Here is a 15,241-nt window from a genome sequence, read left to right as displayed (position 1 = left end):
CTGTCCATTGCTTCCCCATAGGGAGCAAAGGTCCCACTCTGCAGCTGTTGGCAGGTCACAGACCTTTCTACTCAGGTCACAGCTGCTTTACAATGAAAACAAAAGCGTAAAAGGTGCCCATACGCCCTACAAATATCTGGAGATTTTTGTCTGCGATCGCGTTTTCGGCTGAAGATCTGCCAGTTGATGGGAAGTGCACAACCTCAATTACGGTACAACTGGCAGATTTTTATCTTTCAAGCAGGCTAGAATTTTTTCATCTAGTTGACAAAAAAGCGACATGTTAGTGGCGTTATTTAACAATAATCTCAAGATAAGAACTGCACATGCTCAAAACGAAAACCTGTTCTTAAGATTGATGAAAATATGCCAGTTAGTGGTGCTAACTAACTTTAATTGCGAACTACATTGCTCTGTGCATGATGGGCTAGTTGAACGAAAATTGAATGAGGGTGAGAGATCTGGACAAAAAAAAAGTTGAACAATGGTTGCAAGGTGTATGGCCACCTTTAAGGTGCCCATACACCTTACGACCATTGCAAGACTTTTGTCTTGCAATGGTCGTATGCTTCTTGAAAGCCCGTACGATCTGCCCACCTTGGACGGGCAGATCGTACTTGCGATCATCGAAAGCCCGCCCCGCTGAGGGGCGGGCTTCCGATGACGGCAATGCAGAACGGGCAGTGTGCACGTGCGCACACCGGCCCGTTCCGCAGCTATCGGGCGAGCAGGCTAGAAACCAGCCGAGAATCGTACGAGTTTTCGAACATGTTGGCTCGACAAAAGACGTGTGACCGCACAGTAGAAACGGTCGCACGTCTTAGTTCACACTGCTCGATTCTCGTACGATCGCGGGATTTCGCCCAATTCTCGTACGAGAATCGAGCAGTGTATGGGCACCTTAAGACATTGAACAACTTTTTGATGCACCTGGATTGCATTGAACTGATTTAAGCTGAAAGGTTCAAATGGGTAATTAAGAGGTAAAAAGAAGAAAAATTAGGTTCAACTACTCCCAAGATGCCTACAGCTACATACTGATTCATTAGAAAATCAATATTCTAATGAAAGGTTACATGTATCTTTTCCCACATGTTTATAGTGATCCACCCCTTTATTTGAACAATGCTCTTAGGCAGCGTAGCCCTGGCTCAGGTCATGAAGCTTGAACCTAAAATGCTGGACTACCAAAAAGGACAAGTTGGTGACATTTCTCAAATCAGATTAGAGACTTGTCACCAGGATCTGTGGAATTGCACAAGCCAAATACTTTAGTGACTAAATGTAGGCAATTTGCTAAAAAAACAAAACATTCAAACAAAACACTATTCATGGTGCGTTTTTTTTCAGTTACATTAGCCAAGCACACAACCTATTGTGCCTGGATTTAGGGCAGAACTGAAACCAAAACTTGTGTTTTTTTAGTTTAGGATCGTGTAAGAGAAGGTTATAACCGCTATCCACTTTTTCACCATATTTGTCCCATTGGACAGATTTCTTTTCACTCCCTTTCTGATAGCCACAACAGCAACAAGTAATAGGAAATCCCTCTAAAGTGAGTGAAATCAACTGGTTGTCAGCAGTGTCCCCAGAACCTTTTTTGGTATTGGAAGATTTCTCCTCTATTCCTGTTCTGGTGATAATCCAAAATTGGTGTTCTTTCACATTCACTCGCAGTGATAACTGTTACTATTTCCACTATGCTTACCATGGCTGAATCACAACAAAGACCGCAGAAAACACCTGCTAGGTGTTCCAATCCCTTCCCAATCTATCCAAAACTAAAAAATAAACAGTTCTGGCTTCAGTTGCAATTAAACTTTAAATGTCAGAGATGCAACCTTTGTAGAGGTAGTAATTACTTACCATGCAAGCTTCCATTAAGGCAGTGTGCATTTCATCAGTTTTATGCTCCTGGTCTGCTCCTGCCTCCAAAAGGAATCTTACCATCTCTAAATGTCCTATAAAATACAATGGACAAATTGAATTGACACGTTCTGTTTATAGGAGCATTAAATAAATATCCCTATGAAGCAATGTACAGGTGTATTTTATACATATATTGATATACAGATGTTCCTCACTTACCGACTTACCTGTTTTGCGACCACTCGCACTTACGACGGAGCGCCGATCGACCTCCGACCTTGCGCGTCAGCGTCAGTGCGCCGTGTCGCCGGCGGAAGTGGTGTCCTCCGATCTTCACTGCGGGTCCTAGTAAGTATTTTCATTGCCCGATGTACAGTACACTGTTCGTTACTGTACATCGGCAACGCTATACAGTACTGTACTAATGCAGTACTGTATAGAGTTCCTCACTTAACGACCAATCCGTTTAACGACCTGGTCGTAGGAATGGAACTCGGTCGTTAAGTGAGGAATACCTGTATATACTTCTACGGTCTACATGGTTGTCTTATTTACGACAGATAAATCTGTATTCAAAAGATAAGACATATAGACATAGCACTGGGGGGAACAAAATGGGTTTTTACAATGTCTGTTGATAGACTAAGTTGCAAATTCTCAAAGTATAGGCTGATATCAAAATATGAAAATGTTTTTTTCTCTATATGCTTGAGTTTTTTTGGAATTTGAAACTTGTGATTTTCACAAAAAGGAGACACCCATTGCTATTTACACTAGGGATAGCTTGAGAACTAGGCTTACACCTACCCTAGCCTTAGACCAACTGGGCTATTTAAAAAAAACAAAAACATAAATATTCTTTAGCTTTGGATTATGGAGAGTTATCTGATTTACTTGATGAAACAGTTCATGAAACAATTAAGTTCTGATGGTGAATATTTTCAACGTATAGTTTACGCTTTTCCGGCTTTGTGTTCACGTACAAGGATACATCTTTTGTTAGGCAGATGAATGACCAGGAGAAGGCAGCATAGCTGTCTTGTGTGGCAGTTTTGGTAACAAAAAGGCAGATAACTGAGGTTCTCGCTACTAGAATGCTGTTGGCTTTTCCCGATCTTGGGTGCAACATAAGTGTCGAGCTCCATTTCCTGAATAGTAACCTTGATCAATTCCCTGAGAACCTTAGTTAGTGATGAACAGGCCAAGTGCTTCTATCAAGACCTCATGATGATGGAACAGAGTTAAGGGCAATGGGACAAAAATATTATGGCAGACTAATGCTGGAGCATCAAACAAGATTGCCCTGAGAAAGTCCACAAAAACCACAGCTACAAATTCTTGCCTAATTAGGTCATTTTTGAACTTTGCAGCCCTTCTTTATCAGTTGTTCTGAATTATCGATCATCTTTATGTCAAAATATATGTAAATTTAAAGTAAAAAGCGTTTGTGCATACTCATATTTGACTATAATGGATAAATGTTTCCAATTTGAGTTTTAGTCCAAGTGATTTTTTTGTGCCTCTTTTCAAAATATGCCGAGGGGAATCAAAACTGGAGCAGACAAAATCTGGAGCAGCTGTGCATGGCAACCAATCAGCGTCTCTCTTCAGTTTGTTTAGTTAAGATTTGAAAATGCAAGAAAAGCTGATTGGTTGCCAGGCACAGCTGCTCCAGTTTTGATAAACTCCACTCAATGCATATTGTGATTTACCTACACAACACGTTTTTGTGAACACAAAGAATATATATCTTTGCCAAGACGGTTGTTTAAGCCTAATTTTAGGACTGTGTCCATAAATTCCTCACATAGACCATGTCATCAGAGGTATCAAACTTTTGCGAACAATGAAAATGTTAGATTTTGCAAAACAAAAAACAAAACAAAAAAAAGAGCTTGCAGAGAAAAACCTAACTTCAGGTTTGAATTCAGCACACTCAAATTAGGAAAGAACAAGTGCTGGTATCAAAGCAGAAAAAAAAAGAAAAGTCCCCAGTGTAATCATCCTATACCTAAAAAGGGGGATCTATCATGCACGCAATATCTAACAAACAATAACTCCTTGAGCTTTCATGTTAGCAGTGCAGATTTGTATATCTATTGCTGCACTGCATTCTATAAGTACTGTACATATACAGCACAAATGTCCCGTACACTGCAGCAATAGAGTTACAATGATCCCCTGCTAACATGAATGGGTTAAATGATCCATAGTACAACTGCATGTTATGTACTATGGATCATGATTTAACCTATTCATGTTAGCAGGGGATAATTGTAACTATTACTGCAGTGTACTGGAAGCTCAACTTTTTCAATAATCGATTATAATCGATTATGTCGATTAGTTGTTGCAGCTCTAATATGTAGTACATATATACAGCATACACCTCCACCACACTCCAGCAATAGAGTTACAATTCTCCCCTGCTAACATGAATAGGTTAAATCATGATCCATAGTACATAACATGTAGTTGTACTATGGATCATTTAAAGTCACCTGTCCCTTTAAGGAAAAGTATCGGTAATTGGTATCGGCAAGTACATGAGGGGAAGTACTTGTACTTGGGCCTGAAAAAGTGGCATTGGGACATCCCTAGTTTTAAGATATAGGAGCCAATGCTAGCACTCTAGCAGCACAGATAAGGGCTCTCAAAGTTATTACAATTACCAGAATGGGCAATTCATTTGTGGCATGGAAAGGGGGGGGAAGATACTCAGATGAAGTTTTATGATTTATATTTCTTAAAAAAAAATACAAATAGGTAAAAGCTTAGAACAAAATCTACCTTTATAGCAAGCCAAAGTAAGTGCACTCTCTTTAAATTCATTGGAATGAGTATTGATTCCAGCTCCATTCTCAAGAAGGACCCTGGCCACCTCCACATGACCAGCACTTCCTGCTTCCATAAGAGGTGTGTGACCATTCTCATTGTGGTCCTCAATACTAGCACCTGATTCCAGCAGCACTTTAACAACATCTACATAGCCGCCAGCACAGGCATATGTAAGTGCTGTGTTTCCTGAAAGGAGAAAAAAAAAAAGTGTTAGTCATTCATTTATAATTTATTAAAAGTGACGACTTGGGTAGGAAAACTCAAAAACCTAAGTGAAAAAGCAAACATAAAAATGGTCTAACCTGTGGATGACTGGGAGTTCACATCAGCATCGTGGGCTAGCAGCAGCTTCACAATTTCCACATGCCCCCCATTAGCAGCAGCCATCAAAGGAGTAATATCTCCTTTAATTCCTCGATCTTCTACATTAGCATGCATAGCCAAAAGAACCTTAAAATGAACAAACAATGCAATAATTAGATGCATAAAAACCTGAGCATCAAAATTCAAATAACTAATTTAAAAAGGGATTGACATTAGGCCGAGTCCCCAACTTTCAACATACAAATGGAAATAAATTGGATTTTTCTTTGTACTCACCATAAAATTCCTTTGTCTGTGTTCATTAAATGACACAGCACTCTACTTCCCTCTTAGTCTTCTGTGTCTATTCTCTACTGCTTTGTGACTAACTGAGCTGCCTCAGGTGAATGGGGGTGTGGCCACCGACAGAAGCCACCCCTTGGCTTCTTTTTGTGTGCCTAGCATCCTACTTCTGCAGTAGTTGGTATAACCCATTGGTTGTGAGATCTCTGATGTGTACTCCAATGAACACAGAGAAAAAGATTTTACGGTGAGTCACAAAAATACTATTTCTCTTCCGTCCATCGAAGGACAAATCGGCGATCTTGCTCTCGGAGCCAATGGGATGTCCTAAAGCAGAAACCACCAAGAAGCGGGAACAAAAAATAAAATAAAAAACTACTACAGAAAAACCCAAAAGGCAAAAAATATACCTCCATACAACTAAAGGGCCACCTCTAAAACTTTACAATCAAAAGGATGCATCCGCAGATACAACAGCATCAACGTTATTAAAAAAAAAAAAAAGGAGTAAAACGTAGGAACTGACAACCACATAGCTGCCTTACAAACCTGAGTAACTGATGTCCGATGATAAAAAGTCCAGGACGTACTAATTGCCCTAGTAGAATGGGGTGTAACCGGAAAAGGTGGTGACTAAATGGTGTAGGCCTGAACAACGAATAATCCAATGAGAAATGGTAGCAGTGGAAGCTGCTTTACCTTTTTGCAGGCCATAAGTAATTACAAAAAAAAGAATGTGCTTCATGAAAAGACCACATCTAAAACAATGAAGTGCTATCTCTCTGGGATGTGATTAGCGAGGACAAAGTGAAGGAAGGACAATATCTTCATTAAGGTTTACCACCTCAAACAGCACCTTTGGCCAAAAAAATATAAAACAAAAGTGTGGTCGAGGAACAACCTCCTTATCCTTATTTTAAAACAGAAAAGGAAGTTTAGAAGACAACACATGGCATTTCCAGAACTCTGCAGGCCAATGTATTAGCCATCAAAAAATCCACTTTGTGATAAAACTAACAAGGGCAACTCTGATAGTGTCAAAGGGAGGCTTCTGCCAGGCAGAGATCATCAGGTTCAGATCGCGCGGAAGCAAAGGTGACCCAACAGGTTGAGAATATGCGATGCTCCTTGGGTGGAGGTACAAACTGAGGCTGGCCATACACCTATCAATTTTTTTCTCTTTCAACTAGTGGGCTGAATGAAAAAAAAAATGAACGCGATTCCTTCATCAACACAACAGTGTACTGATCGAGGAATCTCGATGTTTACATTGTATTCTGACAAATGCCACCGGCATCTGTCAGAATACCTGATCAAAGCAGGCAGCTCATCGAGGAATGCCGGCTGAAAAGGGAGCCGACAACCCCCCCCCACACACTGCAAATTTCAGCCGGTACAATAAAACCGGCCGAAATTTGACCAGTGCATGGGCACCTTAAAGAGGTCAGCAGACGCTGAAAGAAAACCACCAAGGGCAAAACTGTGCCCTTAATGGAACTCAGCACCAGCTGTTCAACCATCTTGCTGGAGGAAAGCCAAGATGCGAACTACTGAAAAGACAGGTGGAGAAACACCAAGGTTCCCACACCACAAAATATATAACTTCTAGTAAATCTTGCGAGAAGATTTATGTGTGTTTTAAGCATGGTAAGAATCAGATTTAGATAAACCCGTCTCTTCAGACACGGCTCTCAATAGCCACTCTGTTAAAGGCAGTGGTAATGAAGCAGGATGAAAGCTGGAGCCTTGTGATAGAAGGCCCATTCAAAGAGATCCATTTGAAGAGAAAGACGCCATGGTCATAAGTCATCTGCATACAAGGCTGAAGAGGGCAATCTAGAGCCACCAGAATCCCCAATATCCCTTCGACTTCCACCTAACGTAAGAGATGCGGAAGAAGCTTTAGAGCACATGTGTCAAACTCAAGGCCCAGTGGCCGAATCCGGCCCACCAGGCCATTTCCTAGACTTCTACTTTCAGATCTAGAGATTAAGTTATTACTTAAACCAGTGATAATCGAATGCAGAGGCAATTATGATAAAGATTAGATACATTTATATAGTCTTACAGATACCTTTGAGGGCAACCATAATGTTGATGCAGCCAACGATTAAATTGAGTTTGACACCCGTGCTTTAGAGAAAGAAAAGGCAAAAGTGAGATTGTACTTGTCCCACAGGGCTACTAAGGTGTCTGTCACATCTGCCCATGGATCTCTAATCCAGGCCACGAATCTCTCCACTTTACAATTCAACAGAGAATCCAGTAGGTCCACATCTGGAGTCCCCTATTCATGAAAGTGATGAAATACCTCTGGATGAAGAGTGCATACCTCTTGATCGAAGCCCTAATGAATTAGATAATTCACTTGATCATTGCCTACCCCTGTAATGTAGACTGTGGAAAGAGTCGGCACATGACTTTCCACCCAATGAATATTAAGACACTCCCTGCACCGCAAGCAGACTCCTCGTGCCTCCCTGATGGTTGATGTATGTTACTGCGGTTGCAATGTCTGATTGAACCCTGATACGATGTCCCGCATAGTAGATCCAATAGACAAAGCTTGATTCTAGGACATTGATGGGCAACTTGGCCTCTTCACTGGACCAAAGGCCCTGCACTGACAACTGACCTGTACAAATCAATGTCCAGTTGCAAGAAAGCAACATGCAAACCTAAGTCGTCTGAAGCTTTTCTGTAGGAAGGACCACCTTGGTTTGATGTCCATCTAAAATCAGGCCAGTCACTCCAGTCAAAAAGACTGAATCAAGACGATTTGCTGAGATTCAGAATCCAACTGAATTCTTCCTAAGTGTGCATAGTAATCCTTAGATTGATTTTAAGGTCTGATCGAGACACTTGTTGATTCTCACGGAAAACCGTTCGTAGTCTCAGCAAGGCAAGGACTAGAAAGGGTACTAAACACATCTAGCCGTGTCTGGTCATACCTGTAGCAGCCTGAACACAGGAAAAGTTGGATATGGTAAGGACCCAAAACTGGTGTTGGTCTACCAAAAATGGTGGTGTTGAAGCTTGTCCGCTCTGTCTTACCTCCTAGAATGAGGATTATGATGAGCTGCTTTGCTGCTAAGTAATATGCATGAAACAAGGAGGGCTTTGCCACTACCAGAAAGTGTTGAGGGTTTGCTTGATCAAATGGCCCAACATTTCAGCCATGGGGGTGGAAACCACAGGCTGCTGCATGTTAAGCCGACACCTCCAACAGCAAATAGGTATATAGAGAGATGCATAAAACTATCTATATAGATGCTGCTAGAGCTGCAGCTAACGATTATTTTCAAAATCGATTAGTTAGCCGATTATTAAGTTCGATTAATCGGTTAATCGGATAAACAATAAAATAAAGTTTAAAAAATGGCTCCAGTGATAGGACTACTAGTTTGTATTGAGGTTGTAGTCCATCACAGGAGCAAGCTTGGAGCGGTGGAAGTAAAAAAGAAAAAAAAGATAGTGTGGTGTGCAATATAGTGAAATGGAAAGTGTAAAATTATACAGCAATGAATGCAGAATGGCACCGGCTATAGAGGACTACAAAACCCAGCAAAAGCACATTATACAGCACAATGCAGAACACCGCCAGCTATAGAGGAATACAACAAATCCCAGCAATAGTACATAATAGCTGGCGGCATTCTGCATTGCGCTGTATAATGTACTATTGCTGGGTTTTGTAGTCCTCTATAGCTGGTGGTATTTAGCATTGTACCACTTTATAATGTACTATTGCTGGGATTTGTTGTACACCTCTATAGCTGGTGGTATTCCGCATTGCGCTGTATAATGTATTATTGCTGGGACTTGTAGTCCTCTATACAGCGCAATGCAGAATATCACCAGCTATAGAGGAGTACAACAAATCCCAGCAATACATTATACATACAGTGTATAATGTATTGCTGGGATTTGTATTCCTATGTATAATATACAGCACAATGTACCATCAGCTATAGAGGAATACAAATCCCAGCAATACATTATAGAGCACCATGTGTGGGAAAGTGCAGGCTTACCTGAGCAGTCTTCCAGCAACTTGCTTCTGAGATTGGACCTGTCTATCAGCGGCTGTCATCCCCCCACCCCTGCTCCTCCTTACTACATCTCCCCGCGTGCCTTGCCGATCGTGGATGGGCAGGAAATGTGAGGCGGGGAGGAGGTGCGGTGTGTGCAGCGTGGATGCGAGATGGTCTGGCAGCGGCGAGAGTGAGATGGGGAGGAGGTGCGGCGCACAGCGTGTGGAGCTGTGAACAGGGCCAACTGATCGGAAGCCGATTAATCGATTATTGAAAAAGTTGACAACTTTTTCAATAATCGATTATAATCGATTATGTCGATTAGTTGTTGCAGCCCTAGATGCTGCAGCTTATATCATTTCAGCACTGAGATTACTTCGGTGGTTACAATGAATGCAGAACTGGCAATCAGTTTCACAAGGAAATGGTAAGACAAAAAGCAATTTCTTCAGGCAGAAAAAAGGTAAAAATATACAAAAGTTGCTCAAATCTTTGCAAAGTTCAAAGAGGATTTTCTTTCAACATATATCTTTTAAATAAAGCTCTTTTTTGCCTGAATGATTGAATCATAATTTTCATTACTTGCAGTAACAGTTACGAAGTAACAGTTTGACTTACCTGCGCAAGTTCATAATATCCAGCAGAACAAGCAAGACATAGGAGGGACTCCCCTTCCTCTGTGTGCTCATTAACACTTCGACCTTCAATTAATAACTTTCGCACAGCATTCACATCTCCTTCAGAGCAAGCTTCTGCTAAACTGCGGCTGTAAAGATAAAAATGATAGCTAATGAAGATAGCAAAAAGTAATACATAAATTAAAGTGTTTCACCCTACACAAATTTTCAGGTTGATATTTCCATGCCCTGTATTTTGAATAGGGATGTTCAGATACCAGTGCCCATATTTGGCATTTTCATGAGAACTACCAGAGTTACAGCTGGGTCCTGAAATGATTAGTCTGTATCGTTTTAGAAAAACTGTCACATGACAATGAACAAAAATGTATCAGTACTTGTCTCTACGAGTACTTGGACAAGTATCAGTACTTGGAAAAAAAAAAATGGTATTGGTGCATCCCCTTATATATTAAAAAATAAACAATCATACATGAAAACAGGGATGCACAAATCCCAGGAGCTCTGTGTGCTCCTTAAAAATAACAGCTGCCTCCTAACGTTTGAATTTTTCTCTAGTCTAGACTTGGAAAAGTATCTGTACTTGTACAGAACTTCGTACCTGTTTAATCCCTAATTTTGAAACTCTATAAAAACTTGATTTACACCTTGGGGTAGGAATTTGCACAACCAAACCATCAGCTTTATTAAAAAGGGAACTCAAAAATGGTTTGCAATTTTATTGAATTTGAGGGGTTTTTTTCTTTAGTGCACTGTATGTTAGCTATAGAGAGCACAGACAAAGCTTCCTTTAAAAGCTCTTTTTGACTGAAACATCAGACTAAGACCCCGTTCACATTGAGCAATTTATCGCACGGTAATTCCCGCGATATCGCGGCAAATTACTGCGCGATATCGCGCTCCAATGCACTCCAATGGGGCAAAGGGTCCTGCTGTCGCGGGTCGTGTGTCGCTACAGCAGGACCCTTTTTGGAGCGGATTTAGCCGCGATTCAAGCTTGCTCAATGCAAGCTTGAACGCGACATCGCGCCGCAAATCTCACGATGTCGCGCAATATGCAAATCGCGTGACAAACGCGCGATTTGCATATCGCGCAGTGGGAACGGGGCCTAAGAGTCACTGCTGAAATGGCTCACCAAGTTCTGTTAAATAGGGCAATCCCAGAGCTCCACTTGCTGGCTGGACACAAGACTGCATAAAATTACCTTGTCTACCTGACTAAGGGCTTGTTCACACCATCTCCGGACCAGAACGCTTTTTTTCTGCACCTGAAAAGCATCCCAATGTATTCCTATAGTAACTCTGGACTCTGTTCACACTAGTGCAGTCAGTTCCATTGCAGGGGGGAAAAATGCTGTATGCATTATTATTTTTCTGGTATGGAACGCACCAAAACGCATGTAAACACTGGAACACACTGGACCGCACCTGAAAGCCCATTTTAAGCTAAAGACACACCAGAACATCAAAACACACTGCACATGCAGAAACAGATCCAGATCTGGTCCAAGCTTGGTGTTAACAAGCCCTAAAAAGTAAGAAAATAGGATTTTTGTAGTCATGGTAAAATCCTTTTCTTGGGAGTTCATTAAGGAACACAGGAAGTTTTAAAACTTCCAGTTTTACTGCCACCCACAGGAGGATTGGACCCTGGGGGAATGTAGGCTAGCCCAGGATAACCGTTCCTACTACTAGCATGCCTCAGTTTGTTGCATGAAGTATCAAGAGCGGGAACATGGATGCCCTACTGTACAAGGGCCTTCATTAAGGAGTGGGAAGTTAGCGGCCTCTGGATAGAGAATGTCCTTGTGAGATATGTGGACCCTTGATGGTACTAAAGGCTAAACACTGGTCCAGATGAAAAAAATGCATCCCACACCAGTACTTCCTAGCTTTGCAGCAGGGCAAGTAAGCTTACCAGGTGAGATGGTAGACTTTGAGAAAGACTCATTATGAGTCTTAAGGAGCATAGGGATGACAGCGTCAAATAGGCCTCTGTCCTTCATTGGACTTCTTCTGAAGGAAAAAGGCATTCTTGCTCCCTGTAATTTACTGGGGAATGCCTTTTTGGTGCATCTTTGAACACCTACATCAAAGGGCAAGAGCTCTAAGCACTTCATGCAGGGGAGCTCTGCAGACCATTAATGCCAAAGAATCAGCCAAAACAACAGACAGGAAGCTCATCCTAGAAATGTGGCAGAAGGAATCAGCCAATCCATTAGCGTAAAAATGTAAGGCCACACAAAAAAGTTTGTCTGACTCCCTCCCTCCTCCTCCTGACGCCCTCCCGAGCCGGTCCCCGGCCCGCAGATGGGCTAGCGGATCCCGGGATTAAAGGTGAGGGGTCAGGAGGGGGAGATGGCGGCACTCGAGATTGGGGGGGGCACTCCGAAATGCACGCCATACAACCGATCGGCGGCTATAGAGCCGCTGATCGGTTGTATGTGAAACAGCCGTTAACGGCTGTAGTAAAGAGCGGGTCTTTCCTGCCCGTGCGTGCTAGGGGGCGCGCGAGCAGAAAAAAAATGCCGTCTGACGAAGGCAACCCGTGGATGTGAGTCTGCCGTCCGTCTCGCAGCGGACGGCAAGAGGTTAAAGAACTTTAGGGTCTGTCTACAGGTTCCTATACATAGCTTTGGACCATAGAGATAAGGCCCCATTATCTGGTTGCGTGGCCCCAAACGCCCTGGTATCCACATGTCTATGGTCTGCCATATGCACCCCCAGTAAAAATCATGGTAGGAGGTGAGTGCGCAAACGCTGGTAGGCAGAAGTGACCCAGGCTTGAGCAGTGTAGTACTCTCCCTTCACTGTCTGTTGCAGATTCACGGCAGCAGCAGGAAGCATGTGTCCAACCAGAGAGTGCACCAGAAAGACACAAGATGGCAAGCCTGTGAACTTCGCCCTTCTAGTGGGCATACCCTCATTGGGGGCAGATCAAATACAGAAAGTAGTTGAGCCTCCTGTAGGGGAATCAGAAGGCACAAGGAAGCACTTGTGGACTCTGCAGTCAGGGGAAGCAAAAGACTAGGTAAGCAGCAGGAACAGATCAAAGTTTCTTGGGGCTCCTTAAAAAGCAGATGCAGCAGTGGGGACATGATTCCTCAAAGCTGTATGGCAGAAAAGAGCACAAAACGGGAAACTCCTCCAAGAGGATGACAGTCTGACAGTGTTAAACCCCTCCTGTGTTGGACACTCATGGGACACGTGGAAATTTAAAGGTGCCCATCGACCTACGTATCTGAGGTAGCACTTGATCCTTGGCCTGACTGGGCCACTTACAAAATGAGTCTTCAGAGACAGGGCAGCGCTGTGGCAATGACACAGCCTTTGGACCTGGAGAGCTGAGGTTAGCTTTTACCAGAATAGAATCTGGAAAGAGCCTTACATGGAACTAAGTGCCCGAAGGCCCAGCAGTGTCCAGTCCGGGGTCGAGACGAGACAATCCGAAAGTCAGGCTGGAGGACAGCCCCGCTGGAAAGCTGCAAGTAGAGATACAAGCTACAACAGTAGCTCAGAGTACATTCAAGAAAAAAAAAGTAAAAAAATGTTTTATTTAATTTTTTAGCAAAAGTAGGTTGGTCTTTTACACAGCAGAGCTGAAGAGACATCCATCCTTCTAGGATACCAGCAATTAACTGGGGAATGCTCGTAGTAGTCATCCTGTAAGCAGCAGTATAACCTGAAGAATGTTTAAAACTGTGTGTCCCTCAATGGTTGAAAAAAGCATAAAAAAATAAATAAATATATCTGATCTTTACTGCCACCGTGCCTTGATACAAACATTCCAGAAAACGCACAATAAATGTAATTTAGACATTTGGAAATCTTACTGCCACACTTGAATACAAAGCTTTGCTGAATAGGACTATCATGAAGCTGTGATTTATGTACCTCTCTGTAACCCGTTTGTCACAGAATACAGATAAATATACTGATGGCTTCCAACACAATTTAACCCTCAATATACATCTTTTCAAATTAAACATATGCAATGCCACATGGGTTCAGATGACAAAGTCAATACCATACTCTAGTTCTTTCACTGTACTTTATTTAACTCTACTTTATTTAACTCTATCAAGATCTGGCGCATTGTTCCTTACTTCGGGTAAACTGACACTTCCCGTTTTAAGAAGTTTCTACACTCATATGCATGAGTCCATGAGCATGCACAATTTGCCACACGAGCACCCTTCTAACTACAGCAACATTTCCTGAAGTATGCTCTTGAGCACTGTAAATTTGCTATGAGAGGGCTGTTACCAATAGTCTTGATCAGCGTATAGGTACTATATGAGCCAAGCAATCCCAAACTCTAAAATGCCAATATAAATTAAAAAAAACATTTGTCAATAATGTCCGTCTCTTTCAGCCCTTTACTGTCAGGAGCAGAAAGAGATGGACTGCTACACTGCATAGAAACACTTGGTAGCAATTTAAGAAAAAAAAACAAACAAAAAAACCCCCGTTGCTGCAATAAGAATACCCAAAGCAATTAAGACATTAAAAAGGCATATATGATTTCTATAGAATAAAAACTTAGGTCTATCTACTTACTTGTCCGTCTGCCCTGCATTTGAGGTGCTCTCAGCTCTCATTCTTGTCAGTGCAGCAGCAGCTTCATCCAACGCACAGCTGACCGAAGACGTCAATCTGCGAAGCACTTCAGGATCTGCGAACGCTTTACCATCAGCAGTGGATAATTTACCAATTCCTTGTTAGCACAAGTCGCCAAGCCAGTTAGTAGGTGAATGTAAGAAACCAAACAAATAAAAACAGGGGAAAAAGCCTAATGTTAGTTCAGTTCATGCAAAACTAGCAGATAACGATTAAGCTTAAAGATTGCTGGCGGCTAACGAAATAAAGAACATTTTACATGCTGGATAGAAATATGCACAGCAGACACACAAAATGCAGTGATTGGGGGTGCTCATACTTTCTGTTAAAGGTCTTTAAAAAAATTATAATACTGCTTAAAACATGCTCTAGAATAACCTGTCCAACAACAAACCACCCTAAAAAAAAAACAAACCCCACCATTTACTAAGTGTATGGACCTGACCTAGGCTACCTTCTGAAAATCATACCCATACAATAGATGGTACTTTGTCTCACATAACTCAAGCTTTAGTTATAGGGAAGCATTGGTTAAAGAGTAAAATAAATAAATAAAGTTATCAGACTGAAAGCTGTGGATGAAATGTAAACATCTGTACAATTTGTATGACTAGCCTAAACAGCATATTAGAATTA

The 15,241-nt window shown here is 41.9% G+C and overlaps 1 protein-coding gene across 5 annotated transcripts in view; it reads right to left on the bottom strand.

Annotated features, from left to right (window-relative positions):
• The window catches only part of ANKRD17 (ankyrin repeat domain 17), a 111,532-nt gene that overhangs the window by 45,414 nt on the left and 50,877 nt on the right, over nucleotides 1–15,241 (bottom strand). For all 5 annotated transcript variants that reach the window (XM_018565996.1, XM_018566000.1, XM_018565998.1 and 2 more), the window contains exons 3-7: nucleotides 14,546–14,702; nucleotides 9,966–10,113; nucleotides 5,010–5,157; nucleotides 4,660–4,893; nucleotides 1,867–1,961 (exon numbers count right to left, since the gene is read on the bottom strand). In XM_018565996.1, the coding sequence (XP_018421498.1) occupies nucleotides 1,867–1,961; nucleotides 4,660–4,893; nucleotides 5,010–5,157; nucleotides 9,966–10,113; nucleotides 14,546–14,702 (782 nt within the window). The remainder of the gene's footprint in view (nucleotides 1–1,866; nucleotides 1,962–4,659; nucleotides 4,894–5,009; nucleotides 5,158–9,965; nucleotides 10,114–14,545; nucleotides 14,703–15,241) is intronic.

The sequence above is a fragment of the Nanorana parkeri genome, unplaced genomic scaffold (assembly GCF_000935625.1).
Source record: "Nanorana parkeri isolate BGI_ZX_2015 unplaced genomic scaffold, ASM93562v1 scaffold906, whole genome shotgun sequence".
Taxonomy (NCBI): domain Eukaryota; kingdom Metazoa; phylum Chordata; class Amphibia; order Anura; family Dicroglossidae; genus Nanorana; species Nanorana parkeri.
Note: the sequence above shows the minus strand (reverse complement) of the source record. Positions and strands in the feature narration are given on the sequence as shown.